Below are 23,685 nucleotides of genomic sequence, written 5' to 3'. Positions count from 1 at the left end.
AATGAAGAAACATGTGATACACAATGTGTGACATTTGTATAAATACGCATAAAATAAAAATGATTAAAATGCGTGACCTGGCACGTTTTAGGCGTGACTAATTGAGCTTGAAGAAAATGGGAAGTCACCAAAGAAAACAAGCTCAGCGGAGACTTAATTAATGGCACCGCCGAAACACTATCCTGGTGCCGATGTGGTGACTTTACAAGCTGGCCGAGTGATCTACATCCGTTTTTTAAAATCCCAGATAGTATTCAGGGATGCTTTTGTGAATGAGTTGATTCAAAAGGGATCTCGTTAGTTATGGAAATAGCCAGGGTCTGAGCCCTACTGTTTATAGACTAGTAATATTTCCTTTCTGTCGCTTTGGGTTTCCGTTGAAAGTATGTATCGATGTAAAACTATATTGGCATAAACATGTACATACGCTAACAATATATATATATATATATATATATATATATATATATATATATATATATATATATATATATATATATATATATATATGCAAGCCCTTTTTGGGACGAAGTTGTGAGCCCATGCCCTTCTCCACCCTGGTAGCTACCCAAGTTGGTCAAATTAATAAGTGGTATTATTATTTAATTTATTATTTAGGTCATCAGTTACGCAAAGAGATTTAACGAATCGTGGAGAGAGAGAGAGAGAGAGAGAGGCAGGCCTAGGGAACGTGAGCCTGGAGTCCCATCTCTTATACTGGATACGTCTTAAGCGGGCAAACCAGATCCTTCTCTTTAATATCGTAACATTTAGCCGAATGTTTTATGCAAATGCATAAATATGAAAGTTTGCACTTTGCAGAAATATGGAAGTCCAAGAACCAAGATCTGTTTCTACCGTGAATACTATTTTTTTTCTTTTGTAATTTTTTGAAAATTCGGAGAAAATTAAAATATTTTGCCGAAAATGAAAATACAGGAACAAAAGTCTCTTTCTACGGTTAATAATTTTTTTTTTTGTCGAAAAATATGAGAAAATTAGAAATTTTTGCTGAAAAATAGAAGTGCAGGAACAAATGTCGCTTTCCACGATTAGTAATTTTTAGTAACCTTGTCGAAAATTATGAGAAAATGTAAAATTTTTGCCGAAAAAATAAAACTCCAGTAGGAGAAAAGTTTTGTACGGTTAATATATATTTTTTTATAGTATTTCAGAAAATTATGAGAAATTTGAAAGCAAAATATGAAAATTAAAATTTCTGCCGAAGATAGAAGGTCCAGGAACAAAGGTCTCTTTCTACGGTTAATAATTTTTAAAAATAATGTTGAAGAAAATTATGAGAATATTTAAAGAAAAATTTGAAAATTAAAATTTTTGCCGATAAATGAAAATCTAGGAACAGATTTCTCTTTCTATTGTTAATAATTTTATTTAATTTTAATTTTGTCGAAAATGTTGAGAAAATTTAAAGCCAACTATGAAAATTAAAATTTTTGCCAAAAAAATAAAAGTGCAGGAACAAAGGTCTCTTTCCACGGTTAATAATTTTTTTTAAATAACTGTCGAAAATTATGAGAAAATTTAAATCAAAATATGAAAAATAAAATTTCTGCCGAAAAATGAAAGTCTGGGAACAAAGTTCTCCTTTCACGATTAATAATTTTTTATACTGTTTTTAGAAAATTATGAGAAAATTTAAAGCAAAATATGAAGATATAAATTTTTCCGAAACAATTAAAGTTTAGGGTCAAGACTCTCTTAACATATTTATTAGGTCGCAACAAACAAAAAGGTCATTTGCAGCAACTAAAAGGTTATGTGTAACAAACAAAATTTTTGTTGCAAAACAAAAAAGGTTATTTGCAACAATCAAAAAATGTCATTTGCAGCAAACAAAAAATATCATTTGCTACAAACAAAAAAATGTCATTTGCAACAAACAAAAAATGTCATTTGAAACAAACAAAAAATGTCATTTGCAACAAACAAATATCTCATTTGCAACAAACAAAAAGGTCATTTCCAACACACAAAAAAGGTAACTTGCAACACCATTTGTGAAAAATCAACAAATACATCAATGTAACACAAGAAACAGTTAGTGAATTAATAGTTATTCATAATTGACTCAACTTCGTCACACGTCCTGGTGCGTTCATTAAAATTTCGTCGGTGTTGGAAGGAAACTGCTTCTATATCCATGGTGTATTACTCTTAAAAATTGAGTCGTGAATGCAACGATAATTCGTGTTGAGGTTCTCTTCTTACTGCGGCTCCTTCCTCTGTCGTAGGTTTCCTTAAGTGTGTTTGCTGCCTGTTTCGCTTTTCTTTCTCTTTTACTTTTGCACAGAAGTTAGGTCAGTGTTTGACGGTTCGTGTTTTTTTTTTTGTAAAGGGTATGTGTGTATATATATATATTTTTATATACACACACACACACATATATATATATATATATATATATATATATATATATATATATATATATATATATATATATATATGTTATATACACACACACATATATGTGTGTTTGTGTTTATATATGTATATATATTATACATATAAAATGTACATATGTACACACACACACATATATATATATATATATATATATATATATATATATATATATATATATATATATATATATATATATATATATATATATATATATATATATATATATATATATATATGTATATATATATATGTATGTATATATACATACATATATATATATATATATATATATATATATATATATATATATATATATATATATATATATATTACATTTTTCCTGGCGATTTAGTTTGAAATATTCTCTGTGAGACAGGTAGCGACAATTTAAGGTAATTTAGCCTTGTGATTCTGACTTCCTGGGTCCAGGAAAACATAAAAAAAGAGGAAAACAAAGGGGAATTTCATATGAGCGTAAGGCTCTTGTTACTGAGGAAAATATTACGTAAAACACGTGGGCAAACTTGCAGGAGTGCCTTTACATAAATAACGTTAGTACGGGAAAGAGGAATGCTAGTAGATTACTGATCCTGGAGGGGACTCCTACGGGATGAATGAAACTAGGGAATTCCAGACACAGTCCAAGAAGCTTCCACGATATAGGGTCCCTCTGAAATGAGAGATATGCACATTATACGCCAGTAATGCAAATAGACCAAAAGAATAATGAATTTGAAGCTGCACTGAGGGTGCCAAGGGGCTTCGATGAATTGATAATAGCTTAGCACTGCCGACACTCGAGGAGCACAGACATTTGACAAGAGACTCGGTGATTACGGGCTCTCAAGTTAAGTAAATGTTACAAGACAAAAGCGTGACTGAATGGAGGTCTTCCAGAGCACTTTACCGTAAGGCAGAGATGACTTGCGACTTCCGAGGGCGAGTTTCTCCATGTGTTAGGATGCAAGGGCTTCAGTAAAAGGGCAAGGCGATGGGGACTTCTCGAAACTCCAAGCAAATGGAGTCGGTCATCGGTCCGGCTAGCATCCAAGGGAACACGTGGGTGGTGGCCGGAGTTCACAGAAGGAAAGTATACTTTTAAAGGCCACGTGGTTTAGGAGCCAAGGGCATGGCCGAGGTTCGGGGACTTCTTCACTCCCTATCTTCCAGCGCGCGTGTGAGACCGAGGCCTCATGGTTTTCTGCTTTTATCTCCTATGAGGCAGGGGGCACTTCCAGCATATGGGGGGTTGAATCATTTTCAGCTGATGCCCGCAGGGGGAGTTTTGCCTGTAAGAAAACGACCAGACAGAAATCACTTTTGCCTCGAAGAAAGATCTGCTTAAAGGGAGTGGCCTTAATCCGTTTTAAACCCTTGTATTCTGACCATGCGAAGTCGATAGACAGATGTGTCTATCGATCGAGCGGCTTGCAGTAAATGAAAACAACAAAACAAACAACAACAAAAAAAAGGGGAGGCAATTTGCTAGCGAGTTCTTGCTAATCATAATCATATATATATATATATATATATATATATATATATATATATATATATATATATATATATATATATATATATATATATATATATATATATACATCTCCAAAAACAAGAATACTCTCCAAAAACAAGTCAAAATGTTTTAATATCCAATTCGCCCTACCTTGGGAATAATACCGAAGGGGAATTATAACTGATAAGTGATTCATCACCTGGGAAATACGAACTCCCCACAGTGGGAAAAGACGACTTCAGTGACGAGCATTTTTACCACTCGGTTTCGACTTTATTTCCAAGCCACTGACAAAGGACTGATACATAGGATTAGAAATCACAAATATATATACTACAGAGGCAGTACTGAATTGAATTGATTATAGAATTTAGGACAAAGGCCAAGTACTTGGACCTATGAGGTCATTCAGTGCTGAAACTGAAATTGACAGTAAAAGGTTTGCACTATAAATCGATTATTAGGAGAGGGTGGAGAGTAAGATAGAAGACAAAGAATATGAAAGGAGGTACAGTAAAAGGAACGATAGGGGTTGCAGCTAGGGACCGTAGGCACGCTGCAAAGAACCTTAAGTAATGCCTACAGTGCACTCGACGGCACCAACCCCTTCTCCCCCCAGGGGAGAGAGAGAGAGAGAGAGAGCTGACGAACATGCACAACCGTTTGAGACTACAGATCCCCCACTGACAGGTGCCAAGGTAGGAGTGGCTTCAGAACTCATTTGGGTAGAAATCACAATATACCCTCCAGGGAAATTACCGATAAACATAAGCGTACAGACCATAGGAGACTACAAATCCACACCCGACAGGTGTAGGGGGCGGGGCAGGAAAAATCATTAGTACTACTTCCCCCCAACTGTGTTTCCATATATGATCATCCTTTTTCCATATATCTCTACTGGCTTCCTTAAAATTTAAACATTTTACATATTTCTTTTGACATACATCTTACAAATTTCTTTGTTATTACGGGATCAAGTTTATACAAGCCTTAACTGATATTCATACTATGACCACAGCATTATTTATAAGGCTAGATTCAATGATATTCCTCTCCAGTGCATTATTAGAATGCACTATCTTTTTGTGTCCCTTCCAAGCATAATTAGAATACGCTATCTTTTACGTCCCTTCCCAGCTGACAGTATGATTGTTTTCACTAACATGTACAAAAATACCGTTGTACACCTGTGCATATCTCACACATTTTTCATGCTGTTCTCTTCTCTTTTCCTGTGCTTTACCCGTCTAACCAACAAAAAAGTTGTCACAAGACTTACATGGAATTTTATAAACGCATCCTTTAGTATTGGCGAGAGAGTTCTTTATAAGTACGTGTTTCACTGTTTTATTGTTCTTAAATGCGACATTAACACCAAAATTCTTAAGAAGATAGGAATATCTTTCGTTTTATTATTATAAGATAGTCCACGCAAATTTTTTGTATCCTAAGATTCTTTTTGGTTTTGATACATAGTCTTTTGCGCCGCTTCTAATGCATTGTCTAGTACACTGTCAGGATATTTCAGAATCTTGGTGCATTCCTAATCCTATCTACTTCATCATCAATATAGTCAGGCCTACCTACACGTAACGCTCTTAAAAACATAGACGTGAACACTGATTTCTTAACCTTATTGCTTTGACCGGAATAAAAATGCACATATTAGTAGGCTTTCTGTACACACACTCTATGAAAACTAATTAGTATTTCTTCGTATGAGGACATCCAAAAAAAAGGGTAAGCACCCATCTTTTTCCATTTTCATAGTGAATTTAACTGATGGTACTAAGTGATTAAACTTTGCAAAAAAAGATGAAAAATTGTTTATATCTTCGCTTCCCGGCCATACACCCGGCAAAGAACCTCAAATAATGTCCCACAATGCACCGCGTGGAGTGCACTGATGACAGTACCCCCTTACGGGGCGACGCTTGTGGCGAGATATAAAGGCCGAGAAATCCCAGGTCCGTTTATTATTACTCGTCTGCTGTCACCGACCTCTTCCCGTTCACATTGAATCAGATCGTGATGGCCATTCGACCACTGGAGCTTCTCTTGGGTACGTTAGTTGGGCTGGTCTCCAAATAATCGGTAGAAAACAAAGGATATTAGAAATGCTTCTTATGTCGTTGAGAAATGGCTTTATCGTATACGTTTACAAAATGTCTCCGCTGATGTGTTTGTATATGTATATATATATATATATATATATATATATATATATATATATATATATATATATATATATATATATATATATATATGTGTGTGTGTGTGTGTGTGTGTGTTATACATTATATAAACATACTCACACATACATAAAATTTATATTTATATATATATATATATATATATATATATATATATATATATATATATATATATACACATACATATATACAGTATATATCCATACTGCTCGTTTTAGGATTCAGAATTCAGTGAAACGGGTGGTTTAGATTCCACATTCTGTAAGTTCCGAAGTATAAGCTCTCGAAGACAGTTTTCTTCCTCAGCCAGTACTTTGTAACTAAGAGACTGGAATAAGAACCAGCCCGTTTTATTGAAGCCTAACACGTGTAGTATGAGTATATGTACACAGTGAACTTGTGTGGGTATTTGGTATAAAATCATATATATATATATATATATATATATATATATATATATATATATATATATATATATATATATATATATATATATATATATATATATATATATATATATATATATATATATATATATATATATATATATATATATATATATATATATATATATATATATATTATTTCTGTTAAAGAGAGGTCAAGCACGTGTGATTTTATTCTATAAAAGTGAAAGGAGAAAAGTAATGTGAAGGAAAATAAAGGAATACCGTTCACACTGAAGCAAGAAAAGTCAGTCAGTGGTAAAATCCGCGTTCTTTTTTGTTCCACTTCTTTTGTGCTCATGTTTCTTCTACCCGCGAAGTAATTATGTCTGTACTCTGTCGGATATCCATTTCAATTCCTGCTTAAGTTTCAATTCAGTGCTATCATCCAGCAGTCGTGTTCAAACAAATGAAAACTAAATTAGTGCCTGGTTTAAAAAAAAAATTGGTAACTGTAGCCAAGGACATTGTTTAGGGAATGTATATCAACCGAGAGGAACTGGTGAAGGGAACCTTAAATGGAATATAACGGAATGGAATGGCGTATAAAACTCAGGCCACAGAGGACCTATGTGGTCATTTAGCGCTGAAAGGGATATTGAGAGTAAAGGAGGTCTGAAAGGTGCAACAGGAGGAAATCATCGCAGCTGCACTACGAAACAATTGTTAGGTGAGGGTTAAGAACAGTAAGTCGGAAGAAAGAAAATATGAACTGAGGTACAGTAAAAGGATTGAAAGGGGTTGCGGTTGGGGGCCGAAGGGACGCCGCAAAGAACCTTGAGTAAATGCCGCTATATCCTAGTGTACTGCCTCTTCAAGAAGTTTAAAAATCCTTCTTCCGTTTCAGTTCTGGGATTGTCACTGGCGCCGCCAACGACTCTCGCCACTGATGTAAATAATTATGTTACTCCTACTACTACTACTACTACTACTACTACTACTACTACTACTACTACTACTACTACTAGTATCCCTGGTAAGCCTCTTTGATACTCAATGTTATTATCACGCTTTTCGGTGGGATAGATTCACTAAAGGCAGTTCACAGGTATATTTCAGTGACAAAAAAAGCATATATCACTGACAAAAAAGTATATTTCAGTAATAAAAAGTATATTTCAGTGACAAAAAAGTATTTTTCAATGACAAATAATGTTTCAGTGACAAAAAAGTATATTTCAGTGGCAAAAAAGTATATTTTAGTGACAAAAAAGTATATTTCAATGACAAAAAAGTATGTTTCAGTGACAAAAAAACATCAGAAACCACAGACGAAGTGTAGCATGGTAAGTCATTCCGACCTTAGACAACCAGCTGTCAAAATGAGATATACATGAAATGCTGTTGAAATTATATACCATTTTAAAACGATAACCGTACATATCCATACATACACATAAATAATATATATACATATATAAATATATATATATATATATATATATATATATATATATATATATATATATATATATATATATATATATATATAGAGAGAGAGAGAGAGAGAGAGAGAGAGAGAGAGAGAGAGAGAGAGAGAGAGAGAGAGAGAGAGAGAGAGAGAGAGAGAGAGAGTACATATGAATTTTTATCCCATCACTGTGACATTTTATATAGAAACATTAAGCTACAAATGTCGTTTAATATCCAATTCGGGCTACTTGGGGAATATCACTGAAGGGGATTTATAAGTGATAAATTGTTTGGTTACGAGTCACTTAGGTACCAAACCTAAGTGACTCGAACACGACAGTACGAACGAAAGAGTTCCAATCGACGTTCAAGACCATTGACAGCCGAATGGTCTTGAACGTCGACTAGAAGTCGTTGGTTCGTACTGTCGAGTGTTAGGTACCAAACCAATTATCACCTATAATTCCTCTTTTGTGATATTCCCGAAAGAGCGCGAACAGGATATTAAATAACATTTGTAGCTTAATGTTTGCATATAAAGCGTCACAGTGATGTGATAAATAAGTTAAGTACACCTTAATTTAACCAGACCACTGAGCTGATTAATAGCTCTCCTAGGGCTGGCCCGAAGGATCAGATTTATTTTACGTGGCTAAGAACCAATTGGTTACCTAGCAACGGGACCTACAGCTTATTGTGGAATCCGAACCACATTATACCGAGAAATGAATTTCTATCACCAGAAATAAATTCCTCTAATTCTTCATTGGCCGGTCGGAGACTCGAACTCGGGCCTAGCAGAATGCTAGCCGAGAACTGTACATACATATTGATATGGTTCTGAGCTGAAGGCTACGGAAACTTACCTTGGGCAGGTGAAATCTGACTCTAAAAATGGTTTCAGGTAAAACCATATGCAAAGATTTCGCTTGAAGGCCTTCTTCAAGAGGGGAAGTTGTTAGGTAAACACTTAGGGTTCACTTAATTAATTACATTTACATTAGAAAACATACATATCAATAGAATGGGAGCATAAATAAAGACAGGTAAACAGAGTCATGTCATATAATGAGGTTAACAAAAAATGGATGATTCTCTGAAGAAACTAAAAAGGGGGCCTGCTTCAAAGGGCACCACAGGGGAAAGGAACAGTGGTTATGCCACTGTGCACACAAGTTGATAACAGGTCAACAGCAGGCAAACTCCTATCTGCAATCGAGAACACGTGGTTACTTAGCTGCAGTAAGGCGCTTTGATCAGGGAATCGAGGGGTCACACAGAAGGTGCTTAGAAAGGACTTGATTCCAATAACACTGATTTTAAACAATTACGTTACACGTTGCTTCACTGGTTCATAAATTAAAACAACACAAAATAAAAGCATTACAGGTCTTGCCATAAGTATATTATATTATGAAAAGGAAACGGAAAATAGCAAAAGATTGACAGAGACATGACTGACATAAGAACCTTGACTCTGATACATTACCTTCGTTGGGAGATGGATTCCTTGTCTTCAGGGGGGCCAGCGATGGAGGGTAGTGTTAAAGGGACTCACTACAAAAGTAACTTAAGCTCTGGACAACCACGTCGGACAGCAAGGGGCAGCTCAAGGGAGCCAAGCTCTTCTGATATCAATGTGTCAGTGTGTTTCCCTTTTATAGCATCGGGAGATTACGATCCTGCTCACTGTAGATAGCACTGTATGGCAGCGGGACTATGTTTTCTATATGGGTCTCTCACGTGGGGTGTGGGGGCATATGGCTCAGGTGTTCAAGATGGTGCTGGTCACATGGGTCAGTTGCTAAGTGCAGGAGTATCTCCGATAGAACAGCACCTGAAATCAAGGTCTTTGGGCAGTCACATGGACAAGGAAAGGAATTAAGAGCTCACCCAAAAAGGTAGTGGTGACAGGAGTCAATAGGGGCAAATTTTACCCACAGTTAGCCTTTACGGTTGAAATCAAAACAGTGGACATTATTTCACTAGAGCATGAAATGTCCTTATAGTGTATCTTACTCTACTTCTTGGAGGATGAGATGGCGTGTGCGAGGTTTACTTCATTACAATAATATATATATATATATATATATATATATATATATATATATATATATATATATATATATATATATTATATATATACATATACAGAAGCATACAGCAGGGTCCATAAAAAACACCGAAAAGGCAATAATTTATTCACGAGACGTTTCGCACATGTGCTATGTGCATCATTATCTGCAAATATATAATAAAAATCGTTGAAATTTACAAAAATTATTTTAAAATAAAGGTAAGAGAAAAAAATTATTTACAAAATTAATATAACTTAAAATGTGTACAGTAAAAAAGAACAGGTGCTCAACCAACCATCCAAAGGAGAAGAAGAATGAATGACCAAGACCTGACACCAACCTACGACTTACTACCCTTGAGTCCTTAACATCAGACAGCTTGTTCCCGTTTCCGGTTCTCCTCTTTATCTAACATAACTGAAGTCGTAGGTGATGTCAGGTCTTGGTCATTCATTCCTCTTCTCCTTTGGATGGTTGGTTGAGCACCTGTTCTTTTTTACTGTACACATTTTAAGTTATGTTTATTTTGTAAATAATTTTTTTCTCTTAACTTTATTTTAAAATAATTTTTTGGGAAATTTTAACGATTTGTATGTTATATTTCCAAATTGATGATGCACATAGCACATGTGCGAAACGTCTCATGTGAATAAATTATGGCCTTTTTGGTGTTTTTTATGGACCCTGCTGTATGCTTTTATATATATATATATATATATATATATATATATATATATATATATATATGTGTGTGTGTGTGTGTGTGTGTGTGTATGTGTGTGTGTATATATATATATATATATATATATATATATATATATATATATATATATATATATATATATATATATATATATATATATATATATATATATACAACAACCATGAAAGGTGAAAATTAAAGACCAGGTACCAAGCGCTTTCGTGTATTGCGTACACTTCTTCGGGGTACAAAGTAAAATAAATAAAGATAGACATAAACAAGAAAACTTCACAAAACAAAGATCAAAGCCACTAACAAGCTAAACATCATTACTGAATGCAATCACTAGTTTGAAGTCAAATTGTCACATACCAAACAAAAAATACCTTAAAAATACTTAAGAACTGAAACTACAGTTAGAACAGGCTATTGCTAAAAGGTAACATTGTACTTCCATACAATTTTATGAACAAGGTAACTATCTAATTTAAAAGACCCGAACTAATATTCATAAGTTGATTGTTAAAATGCTTAATAAAGGCAGATTCAATTATATTTCTCTTAACAATGTGTTACAAAAAATTATCTCAGATGAATTTTTCCAGTCCATACAATGGTTAAAATCATTCATATGTACAAATAAAGCACTAGTCAATTGGCCTGTTCGAACTGCGTAACGATGCTGTTTTAGACGATAATCTAGTTCTTTACCAGTTTGACCAAGGTATTTATTACTACATCCAGCACAAGGAATCGTGTAAATACAGCCATTAATTTGTTTTGGGGAGTTACGAACAATGATATTCTGAAGTGTCCCTGAATTCTTGTAAACAACAGTTATCTTGAAAATTTTCAGTAATTTTTTAATGAAACAAAAGATTTACGTTATATGGAAGTGTCAAAATATTTTCTCTCACCAAAGGCTCCCTATTGTTATTGGAATAAAAAATGTTTCTAGCTTTCTGTAAAGATTTGTCGATTAAAAACTTTGGGTATTTTAACATAATTCCTACGTCGTAAATTTTATATATGGAGTTTTTTGAAGTAAAAATATTGCCTGCTATTTTGCCTAAGGGGGTTCTTTGGTTTCGATACGTTGATGACATATTCTGTGTTTGGCCCATGTGCGAAAATTTGAACAGTTTTTTGGACAAGGTAAATCATTTGGTACCTTCTATTAAATTCACCGTTGAAGAGGAAAATAATTGTTCATTACCGTTTTTAGATGTTTTGGTTCATAGAAGGGATAGAACTTTTGTGTTTGATGTTTACAGGAAACCTACCAACGCCTGTTCTTATGTCCACTATTATTCAGATCACCACGTTAATGTAAAACTCTCAGTTTTTTGTAGCATGTTTTTAAGGGCATTAAGGATATGCAGCCCGGAATTCTTAGACTCGGAATTTTGTAAAATTTACGACGTAGGAATTATGTTAAAATACCCAAAGTTTTTAATCGACAAATCTTTACAGAAAGCTAGAAACATTTTTATCCCAATAACAATAGGGAGCCTTTGGTGAGAGAAAATAATTTGACACTTCCATATAACGTAAATCTTTGTTTCATTAAAAAATTACTGAAAATTTTCAAGATAACTGTTGTTTACAAGAATTCAGGGACACTTCAGAATATCATTGTTCGTAACTCCCAAAACAAATTAATGGCTGTATTTACACGATTCCTTGTGCTGGATGTAGTAATAAATACCTTGGTCAAACTGGTAAAGAACTAGATTATCGTCTAAAACAGCATCGTTACGCAGTTCGAACAGACCAATTGACTAGTGCTTTATTTGTACATATGAATGATTTTAACCATTGTATGGACTGGAAAAATTCATCTGAGATAATTTTTTGTAACCACATTGTTAAGAGAAATATAATTGAATCTGCCTTTATTAAGCATTTTAACAATCAACTTATGAATATTAGTTCGGGTCTTTTTAAATTAGATAGTTACCTTGTTCATAAAATTGTAGGGAAGTACAATGTTACCTTTTAGCAATAGCCTGTTCTAACTGTAGTTTCAGTTCTTAAGTATTTTTAAAGTATTTTTTGTTTGGTATGTGACAATTTGACTTCAAACTAGTGATTGCATTCAGTAATGATGTTTAGCTTGTTAGTGGCTTTGATCTTTGTTTTGTGAAGTTTTCTTGTTTATGTCTATCTTTATTTATTTTACTTTGTACCCGAAGAAGTGTACGCAATAATACACTAAAGCGCTTGGTACCTGGTCTTTAATTTTCACCTTTCATGTGGTCGTCTACGTATATATTTGTCACGTGCAGTTTGGTGACTTATTGCTGATATATATATATATATATATATATATATATATATATATATATATATATATATATATATATATATATATATATATATATATATATATATATATATACTGTACTACACTGACTGAAGTTTTCCAATAATCACGACTTCAGTGAATCCTTACAACCACACGTCATGAGTTTCAAAAAACCTTTTCGCCTCCGAAACAGGCTGTCCAATTCCGTACCAGTACATAATGGGCCAGTGCGTCCACATCTGCGTTATTGGGGTAGGAAGCTGGCACAACATGAGGAATTACTGCCACAGCTTAGGCGGAGAAATGATAAAAATTGACAGCGCAGACTTCCTGTATGAGTTGATACAGTTCATCAAGAGCGAAGGTATGTATATGTCTCAGTGAGTCCTGGCTTTGACAGATAGCTGTCAGTCCACAGTACTGAAAGTTATCTAGCTATTTACCAATGAGAGAGTTTATTAGAATGGAACGGGATAAGAAATTTACGCCAAGGGTCAAGAGTGATCTAAGAGGTCATTCAGCGTCCAAAGGGAAACTGAACATAAAGAATGTTGAGGGGTGTAACAAGAGGAAAACATCACAGCTATACTATGAAACAATGTTTGGGAGAGGGTTGAAGAAAGGAGGATAGAAGACATAGAATATGAATGGAGGTACAGTAAAAGGAATGGAGGTACAGTAAAAGGAATGAAAGGGGTTGCAGCTAGGGGCCGAAAGGATACTGCAAAGAACCTTACGTGAAGCCTACAGTACACTGCTGAGATGCACTGACGCCACTATGGGAGAATTTACATGACTTCCACTGAAGGTTTAAATCTTATTGCAGGTATTGAAGTCCACAATTTCTGGATAGGCGGCTCCGACGAGGCGCAGGAGGGAGACTGGATTTGGACAGACAACACACAGATTAAGATGGGAGCTCCCTTCTGGGCCAATTTGTGCTCGTCGGCTGGCGAAGTCATTCTGCAGCCAGGAGGAGGAACGTCTCAGAACTGCTTGAGTATAGTATCTGATCAATCATTTTACTTTAATGATAGACCGTGTGATGAACTAATGTCTGTTATCTGCTCCTTCCAATAAGGAAAATATATAAAATATATTTCATGGCCAAATACTTGTTTCATAATAGACCTAATCTGTTTTTTTTTCTTCCAAAGCGCAATATACATCAGCTGAGCTTCCCGTAGGCCTAACCTGTTTCTTCCAAAGCGTAACATATGATCACCCTTTATTCTGTAACAGTCTTGTGAAGGGACGATCGTTCTTTGAATGAGATTTCTATATTAAAGTGGCAAAAATCGCCAAACTTTCACAACAATAACTCAAGAGGCTTCATGCTTCCATTATCAGACCAAAACCCCATTAGCATTCCGTGAATTTGGGGTTTTATCGATTTAAGATAGCAAACTAAATCATTGATAGGAGAATAAGTCATCATCTCCGCCTTCCATATCCCCTCTAAGAGAATACGTCATCATCGCCGCCTTCCACGTCCCCTCTTAATTGTTGTGAGAGATCCACAGGATATCCAAAACTTCCACTGGCCATCAGTAAAATTGCCTTTTCACCATTACACTGTCACCACCACTAACGTACAGTTCAACGGAGGTTGCGCATCCAGTCCTATCTGTTTGCTTTTGCGTCTGTTTGTCGTTAATGTAACTCAAAAAGCAACCCATGGCTTTCAATGATGTTTTGGGAAGAAGTGGTCCAAGGGCTTAGTATAGTCATGCTGTGTACTGTAATCCAAATACTGACGCTTCTGTATATGACTGTCTCTTGGAGTGGGTTAGTATGGCTCAATCACAGGATTCAAAAGCTTTTTTCGTTATTTGTGGAGACTGCAATGCAAAGCACAGTGAGTGGCTAAATTCAAATTCCACAGATCAACATGGCCAGTCTGCTCCTGAGGTCTGTGTATCCTCCGATTTTGTCCAGCTAATTGAGGAACCCGCGCATATTTCTGGTAATAGATTAGACCTCATATTCATAGATGTCCTAGCAATTGTGAAGTCCAAGGTCTGTGAGTAGATTCTGGTAGATTGGTTACTGGCCCTAAGTAAAAAGCTGAATTGTTTCATCTAGCTTTTGAAGCTAAGCAGTCAGCTGAGGATGTCTCTCTCCCTGATACTTGTCATCCTGAACCTATTCTTACATAATTTGCATTTTGCTCTAGGGATTCTAAGAAAATTCGTGATAATCTTGATAGCTGGGATGGAGAAGAGCCTGATGGTTTCTTCCCCTTGTTTTTTTTTTTTTTTTTTAAGTTTCTAGTGTGTTGTCTCCCAAGATTAGGATTCTATAGGTTTTTAAGCAGACGTAGTACCTTTGAGGATGAGCGCAATCTTAGCAATACAGTGCCTGTTCCAAAGAATGGCATATCTGCAAACTGCAGTAACTACAAGCCAATTTCTATTCTCCCTGTGCTACCCAAAGTTGCAGAAAAACTAATTTTTAAGCCACTAGATAAGTATGTGGAATCTAAAGGATCGTTTGCTGATAGTCAATATGCCTATCGGAAGTAGTTGGGTGCCTGCTCTTTTAGATTTGACATGCCATTTGCAAAAGAACCTTGATAAGGGCTTTGAGTGTAGATTAACTCAAATATATTTTAGTGCTGCTTTCGATTTAGTAAATCATAAGGCACTTATTTATAAACTTCAGAATCTTGGAGTGGGTGGTTATGTTGTAGACTTACTTCAAGACTTCCTTACAGGTAGGCAGCAATGAGTTGCTGTTGATGGGATTTTTAGCGAACCAAGACCTATTGTGCCTGGAGTTCCACAGGGCAGTTCTTGGTCCACTGTTATTCTTTGTGTGTACAAGTGATATGGTTGTTAGCCTGGAAAACAAGATCGCTCAGTATGTCGATAATGGAACACTTGTGGATGTCGTAAATTCTCCTCTTATGAGAAATGAAGCTGCCCTTACTGTAGTCTCAATTGGGACATGGGGCGGATTAACGAATAGTGTAATCAGTGGAGTGTGAGGCTGAACTCCAGTAAAACAAAAACACTGCGGATTAGCAGATATTGTACAGATTTTCCACCCTATCATCCCCTCCAAGTCGACGCGACCCTGCTGAATGAGTCTGAAGCTTTAACTATTCTAAGTGTAACTTTTGACTCACATCTTACTTTTGAGAAACATCTAATGAAAGTGCCAGCAAATCCCGCACGAAGGTTAGGTATTGTACGAAAATCCTCATATAATTATAAGTGATAAAATTAACGCAACTTGCTATAGGACATTTGTCCTTCCTTTACTAGAATACTGTTCTCCGGTATGGATGTCTGCTTCTGCCAGAGATTTGTCTCTTTTAAATACAGTGGTTCGTGGTAGTAGGTTTCTGTTTCTGTTTTCTAACACTGCCAGTTATAACTTGGACCATCGACGGATGGTCTGTTGTTTGTCACTTTTTCATAAGCTGTATTTTAACAGAGATCTTTCACATTCTCAATTGATCCCTGATCGTCTTTTCCTGCCGGAAGGAACCAGATTTGCTGAAAAGCACCACCAACATGCAGTAAATGTGTCTCGCTGTAGAACTTCTCAGTTCCAGAGGTCCTTTCTTCCTCACGCCGTTGGACTGTGGAACAGCCTCCCAGAGGAAGTCGTGCAACTGGAACTTCAGAAGTTCAAGCGAAGGTGAAATGCATTACTGCCCTAATACTATTCTCCTTGCACTTTAATACATTTTTGCCTAACTATTAATTTATCAGTTTATTCTTTCCTTTTCTAATGAACGAGAACTCTTCTTTCTGTATTTCCCTTTACCTCCTTTTACTTCTTCCTATTGAACACCATATTCTTTGGAAGCTTGAATTTCATATCAATGGCGCCAATAGACTTGTTCCATATAATAGGGTTTATCTTCTAAATAATAATAATAATAATAAATAATAATGGAACGACCACAGTGTAGAAGGTAAGTATAAAACTAAACAGCTACATAACAACAAATAAATACCTAGTAGCAGTGAATTAGGTAAAAGATAAAATATATTAGCCAAGCTAAAATTTATCCGAGCGCACCTTGGGGCAAAAGGAACTCTAACTCACGACAAAGCCACTGTTAAGCCCCGTTCACACATTCACGTATCAGCCCACTCATGTTCACGCACGTGAAACGTGGCTATACTGTAGGGTTTGTCGGCGCGATCAAGTGGATACGTGTCAAAGGCCGATGTCCGTAAGTCAACATAACGACGCCATAACGTAAGTACGGAGTAATGCGTGTTAAGGCTACGCACTGCGCAAGATAGACGGGTTGCTTACGTGAACTGCCACGACAATAGGCCACACCCCCACATGTAATGCGTGGCAGAGCAAGTAACACCCACGCACATATACCGTATGTGTAATGTTGTGCGTTACGACCTCACGACACCCTCACAACATCCCCATGTACATCGGCGGGTATACGCCAGGTACAAAAGGGCCGTGCTGTGCACACGTGTTTTCAGTGCCATTCAGTGCCTCCCTGTAGCAAGAAGTATTCCACTGCTGCTGAATCAACATGGAGAACATTGAGGACATCGTTGCCCTTATAACACCAGCACACAGACAACAAAGAAACGTAATGGAGGCCGTCGTGGAGTATGTGCACTACATGGTGTTGGTGGAAGCTGTGAGGGCCTACATTGCAATTGAAAATAAGGAGAACTACTGTTAACATACATTTATACTTGTTATAATAATTTCTCTTTGTATGTCGACTTCCAAAATTTTTAATATCCATACAGTTTACTTTTCCTTTGTATTTATGCATTTATTTGTTTTACATATGTCTTATTTGTGCTATTATTCTTACTTCATTTTATTAGTATAATGGTTTTTAGTTCATTGAATAAGTTATTTTTCAATTATATGTTTATTGTTTATACCAACCATGATATATACACTGAAACATACAATACCAAAAATAAACATTTGTTATATAAGTTAATTTTCAACTATATATTTGTTTGCATATGTTTTTTTAGTACTGGATCATACACTCTGACATTTTTAACGCAGAAGCAAATACATGCATTGCAATGTGGCTAAGTGCATTACTCCATGGCGTGGGAAGATTATAACTTTGAATATTTTGAAATGGTTTATACCTTTATATAGGCCATTACCAAGCAGTAGTGAAGAACAACTTAATATGAAAGTACAGATTTTTTTTTTATTTTAATATAATATACCTTCACTTACTCCTTATTTTTGTTGTTATTCTTACTTCATTTTGTTACTTCCATGGTTTGTAGTTCATTGAATAGAAGTTACTTTTCTATTATATGTTTATTGTTTATACTAGTGCTGATATATAGATGGAAACATACAATAATACAAAAAAATAGATATTTGTTTCTATAAGTTAATTTTCAACTATATAGTTGTTTGCATATGTCTTAATTGTGTGATTATTATTACTTCATTTTGTTACTTTGATGGTTTTTAGTTCATTGAATAAAAGTTATTTTTAAATTATGTTTATTGCTTATACTAATGCTGAAATATTTACATGGAAACATACAATAATACAAAATATATACATTTGTTTACATTGACACATACACAAAATAGATATAAAAAAAACTGAAGCTGCATCCGCGCCGCAAGCTGTTTTATACACCCGACGCAGCGCTGCCTCATCGTCTCAGGTCCTGGGGGCGAGGCGCTGTTGCCACGTCTACTCCCGAACCTCGTGGGGACACACGCGGTTTTTGGCGGGAACGGGAAAGCAGCGTGGGACCACGCGTCATTGTTCCGCAGGCGTGCAGACCACGCTACGGATGCACCACGCGGTGCGTGTGCAACCACGCAAAATGACGGATGACGTGAGCAGACACGTATCTTTTGAACACATCGAAACGTACGTGGCTGCCCACGCATGCTGGGATGGTGCGTATCGACCTCCCGACTCCGCCCCGCTTGTCCACGATCTTAAATACGCATTACGGAACTTTTTCGTAGTACTTACGTAAGCTGTTGCCAACTACCAGTTTCCATTCATGCGTGAACATGCGTGGGCTGATACGTGAATGTGTGAACGGGGCTTTAAACCCAGGGTTTGAAAAGCACGGTTAAACTACGGTCTAGAAAGGCCTTCTTTCTAGACCGTGGGTTATACGTTTCACCTACGTTACGTAACTGAGTACGACGCCTGATACTACTAAAGAGGGGATTTAAAAGCCTTTTTTTTTGTCCCGGGATTTTTCATAAAATTCGGGATTTCCCGGGAATTTCGTTAACATTTAAAATTCTCAGAAAATATGACTATAGATAAAAGAACGATGTCTTCATGATAGCAAAAAGTTGATCGTTTCTAAAAAAAATCTAAATAATTGGTCACAAGCAACGTAACATCTAGTTATTATATATTAATCGTTACGAATGAAATATAATCTGCTAAGGAAACGGTTCATTGATCATAGTATACTCTTTTTATTTTGCTTCACTAAAGTTGATTAGACCTTGGTTATTAAGGCAGACTCTGTATCTATTGAGATACACACACACACATACACACACATACACACGTGATTATCATATATATATATATATATATATATATATATATATATATATATATATATATATATATATATATATATATATATATATATATATATATATATATATATATATATATATATATATATATGTATATATATACATATACATAATATTAATAGATTTAATATTTCTCTGGTAAAACAACTACGCATTTGTTCATTTGCAAATTCAAATAAGTGCCGAACACGACAGCTTGCAGCATTAAATAATAAACCAGTTGTAATTTCTGCAAGCAATAACTTGTTTTCTAGACTCTTCAGTTCACCACAACTATCTGACTCACCGTCCAGCGAGGAAGAAATAAATTATCCCTTTCCGAAAAGTTAGAACAGACAATAAAACAGAGCTCATCATCTGGTTCTGATCGCATCCCTCTTAACAAAGAAAGAGGTTAGAATATTAAGATTGTTAATAAAACAGAGCATGCCAGGTTCCTCATCATCTGGTTCTGATCTAAAAGCCTACTTAACAAAGAATAGTAATTGTAAATTAATATTTTGAACGTTACAAAGAATAATATTTATGTGCCTTTATATTACATTCCGTATTAACCTGTGTTTTATTTTTCAACAAATTGGAGCCTCTCTATTGCCCTTCATAATAGAAGCCTTTTCAGGGTTATTTGATTTTTCTTTTTCTTTTACTTTTATACATAGTATTGTTTAGTTTTTTGCTCAAGAAATAATTACATTTCTCGTTACCAAGAAAAATATACTTAAAATTTATAAAAACTCTGGATTTTCAATACTTTATCTTTTTCTATACAATCGTAATTCTTAATTGAAAATTGAAACTTATGTTTCTGTATTCAGTGTTGTATTGGAATTTTGGAAATAACAACAAAAGTTGAAAAAATAACTTGGTTTATTTTGAAACTCAATACTTACGTATATTTCATTTTTATAACATCTGGATTACACTGATGCAGCTTTCAAAATAGATAGTAATTAGTGTCACAATTGGAGACAGTATTTTCTGTATGATATCATTCATTATCATTAGTTGCTGGACAAAGCTATTTAGCATTTCAAGAAATGCATGCCTTCTAAAAAATCCAAATCAGTTGTTTATATTTTGCTAGATGACACCAAATTTGCCGTTGTAACTCATTGAAAGTCATATTCCTTGATATTCTTGCCATTAAATACCAATAAAAAATTCATGTTGTTTGTTTTATTACCCCTATAATTAAGATTTTATTATCCATTAATCCTTGTAAAACAGATCTCCTTTGACTGATTAACAATGAAAATATACTATAAAAAAAAATAATTGTATTTTCCGGGAAACCCCGCGATTATTTTTAAACTGTCCCGAAATCCCAGGATCCAAAACCGGGTTCAAACTGGAAACCCTACGGACCAGGATCCAGAAGTCTCTGGATCCTGCTACGGACACAGGCATTCGAATCAGTGACACAGAATATAACCGAATATCTGGTTGTTGACTTGAAAGACTAATGGTCAATACCGTCTCCATTTTACATTACACTAGCATTTATAATGTTGTGCAATTCAAATATATTCCTGAGGCAATCATATACGATGCAAGGACAAACGTTTACAGTTTTTTAAGCAAAATTTCAGTGTATGAGAAGAATCTGTCAAGCACAAGATAGTAGAGATCTACTAACCTTCCTAATTTTATCGCTTGAAGAGAGAATTCTTTAAATGGTGGATGCAGAGCACACCTGCTAAAATATCTTAAGCTGTATTGAAAATCACTGAACTGTGAAGTACATACAATTAATTACGGTATGTAGTCACAAAATGAAAGGGTTGATGTAAAATCAACTTAACAGGACAAACAGGAAGAAGAATGGTCGTCGATGAAACGGGCTACGAAACACAACTAATCCGTTTTCCTCTTCGAGACTTTTGTATGCGTTTTAGACCCATCTCTTTGTTGTCTCGGCGAGACATTACAGAAGTTCATGAACAACATTAAAAAAAGACACTGAAAAACCTTCTGCTGGACAAAACACATAAATTATTGCTTAAATGAAGCTCAAACCAACTTTCTTAAAGGTAGCAATCCGACACAACACCGAGGAAACCTGTGCTTGCGAGGAAAGCAACATAGGCTTAATCTTGAATCACTGGACTCCAGGAGTCAGAAATAATTTGATTACGTTCCAAGAAATTCGGCAAAGAAACCAAGATAGTGTTTACATGAAACAATCAGTATCAAATCAGTCACTAACGAGATTTTTTACTTGAAAAATACAAAGGAACAGTTTAACTTCAAATTCCTAAGAAGCAAGGAGTTGCAACTGGCAATCTTCACTGTATCATGATTCTACAGTGTCATATGATAAACGACCGATGGCTATTTCCTACACAAATCCTCCACCCACCTCTCTCTCTCTCTCTCTCTCTCTCTCTCTCTCTCTCTCTCTCTCTCTCTCTCTCTCACACACACACACACACACACACACACACACACACACAAGCACTTAGCACACCACCACAATGTAACTAGCCTACTTTTCTGACGCATCACTAATGTAAGACTGTAGACTTGGTTTTCATGACCTGACCGCAATCAGTTATTTAACTGACATAATCTCACTTCAGTACTTCCAGATATTCATACACATATGCAAGCAGAAACGTCCATATATTTTTTTTATACTAACGTTTCTCTGGGTATATAAAAAAAAACGTTAATGGTAGTTATGCCACTGGACATAGGAAGGTGGAGAAGGCTAACAAGAAACGACCCCATATAAAAGTGGGCAAAGCGTAAGACAAAGAAGAAGACTACTGATTAATGTGACACTGAAATAACATTGATCATGTATAGTATAAGTGACGCTTGCTAAATCAATCTTAATTTCAGTTTTACAAATCAATCGCCATCACACTCGGTATTCAGTTGCTTTAATCAATTATAAATTAATCAGGTATTATTTTACCATGAGCACCTACTTATTTACGCTATTTATATATGGTTTTCCACCTTTACTCATACCAATCTGAATAGCGTTTTCTGTATAAAACTTCCGCTGAAAATGAAATGTCACAAAAATATTGATATCTTGGTGAAAATTGAAAGACGCTTCCTTACAACAACAAACCGACGCCCCCCCCCACCCCCCTCCCCCAACAACACCAGGTCAGATTGAGTTGAAGGCAAATCATCCCTTCAAATTAGGTAAGTCACCGAGCCTTTGGTTAAGTTACTGGAAGATAAGTTAGGACGATTGTATGTAAGTATGCCGTTCTAAGTAAACAGTCGCAATTATCAAAATCATTTAGCGGATGATTACTCGTCATTCCGAAAAGGGAGGACAGATGGCAGCACCAAGGTACGTCTACTCTTTAGCATGGCGCCATAAGTCAGTGTTTTGGCGTAGCCTACTCCTGGCTACCTTTATTTCGATAGCTTTTCATTTGTGGCGAAAGTGAACTAGAATACAAATGTGTTTAAAGTGACGACAAGATAACTTTACGGAAACAAAGTAAGTAATTCAGAACTCTATAAAAATTTACTTACTACGTAGTAGGCTACATGATCCTATAGGCCTAGGCTTACTAACATGTTCTTAAAATATAGGCTCACCCATTAGTCGCACAACCAGCTTTTGATGAAAGGAAATGCAAAATATATATACAGTATATAATACATTAATAGAAGGTCATCCTACTTACCAACGACCAAGTTGATTTTCAAGTTAGCCTAGCCTAGCCTAGATCGTTTTCCTTCAACTTATGTCTGTCCGGTTGCAAGACAGACGATCTTCCATGTTGCCGAAAAGATCAGCATCTTTTTCTCCTCACTAATACTCAAATTTCTAATGGAAGATCAGAAAGGTAGGCAAAATGAACCCGTAAAATGTCTTTCGAGCTTACAGTAAATTCACAACACTCGCAAAGAAACTATAAATCAGTAAATGGTCACTGATGGTCTTGCAGCGGGCCGTAAAGTATAGTACGGAACCCATTAAATGTAAACATTGATATCCAAAACAATGTTTAAATTGCAATTTTAACATAAGTAGAAAAATTAATT

The 23,685-nt window shown here is 35.4% G+C and overlaps 1 protein-coding gene across 1 annotated transcript; it reads left to right on the top strand.

The window, feature by feature from the left end:
* The first annotated feature begins 5,848 nt into the window (after positions 1 to 5,848).
* LOC136839005 (perlucin-like protein) lies at positions 5,849 to 14,216 on the top strand. The gene is made up of 4 exons (XM_067104682.1): positions 5,849 to 6,005; positions 7,450 to 7,578; positions 13,298 to 13,468; positions 13,931 to 14,216. The coding sequence occupies exons 1-4, from the start codon at positions 5,975 to 5,977 to the stop codon at positions 14,182 to 14,184; spliced, it is 585 nt and encodes a 194-aa protein (XP_066960783.1). The 5' UTR covers positions 5,849 to 5,974; the 3' UTR covers positions 14,185 to 14,216.
* Positions 14,217 to 23,685: the final 9,469 nt, after the last annotated feature.

Source organism: Macrobrachium rosenbergii, chromosome 5 (assembly GCF_040412425.1).
Source record: "Macrobrachium rosenbergii isolate ZJJX-2024 chromosome 5, ASM4041242v1, whole genome shotgun sequence".
Lineage (NCBI taxonomy): Eukaryota > Metazoa > Arthropoda > Malacostraca > Decapoda > Palaemonidae > Macrobrachium > Macrobrachium rosenbergii.
Note: the sequence above shows the minus strand (reverse complement) of the source record. Positions and strands in the feature narration are given on the sequence as shown.

Excerpts from the sequence above, each read along its gene's own strand:
- LOC136839005 (XM_067104682.1), top strand. The coding sequence starts at position 5,975 with ATGGCCATTCGACCACTGGAGCTTCTCTTGG. Across the intron at positions 6,006-7,449 it reads ACCACTGGAGCTTCTCTTGG|TTCTGGGATTGTCACTGGCG; the intron begins GTACGTTAGTTG and ends CTTCCGTTTCAG. Across the intron at positions 7,579-13,297 it reads TACTACTACTAGTATCCCTG|GCTGTCCAATTCCGTACCAG; the intron begins GTAAGCCTCTTT and ends CCTCCGAAACAG.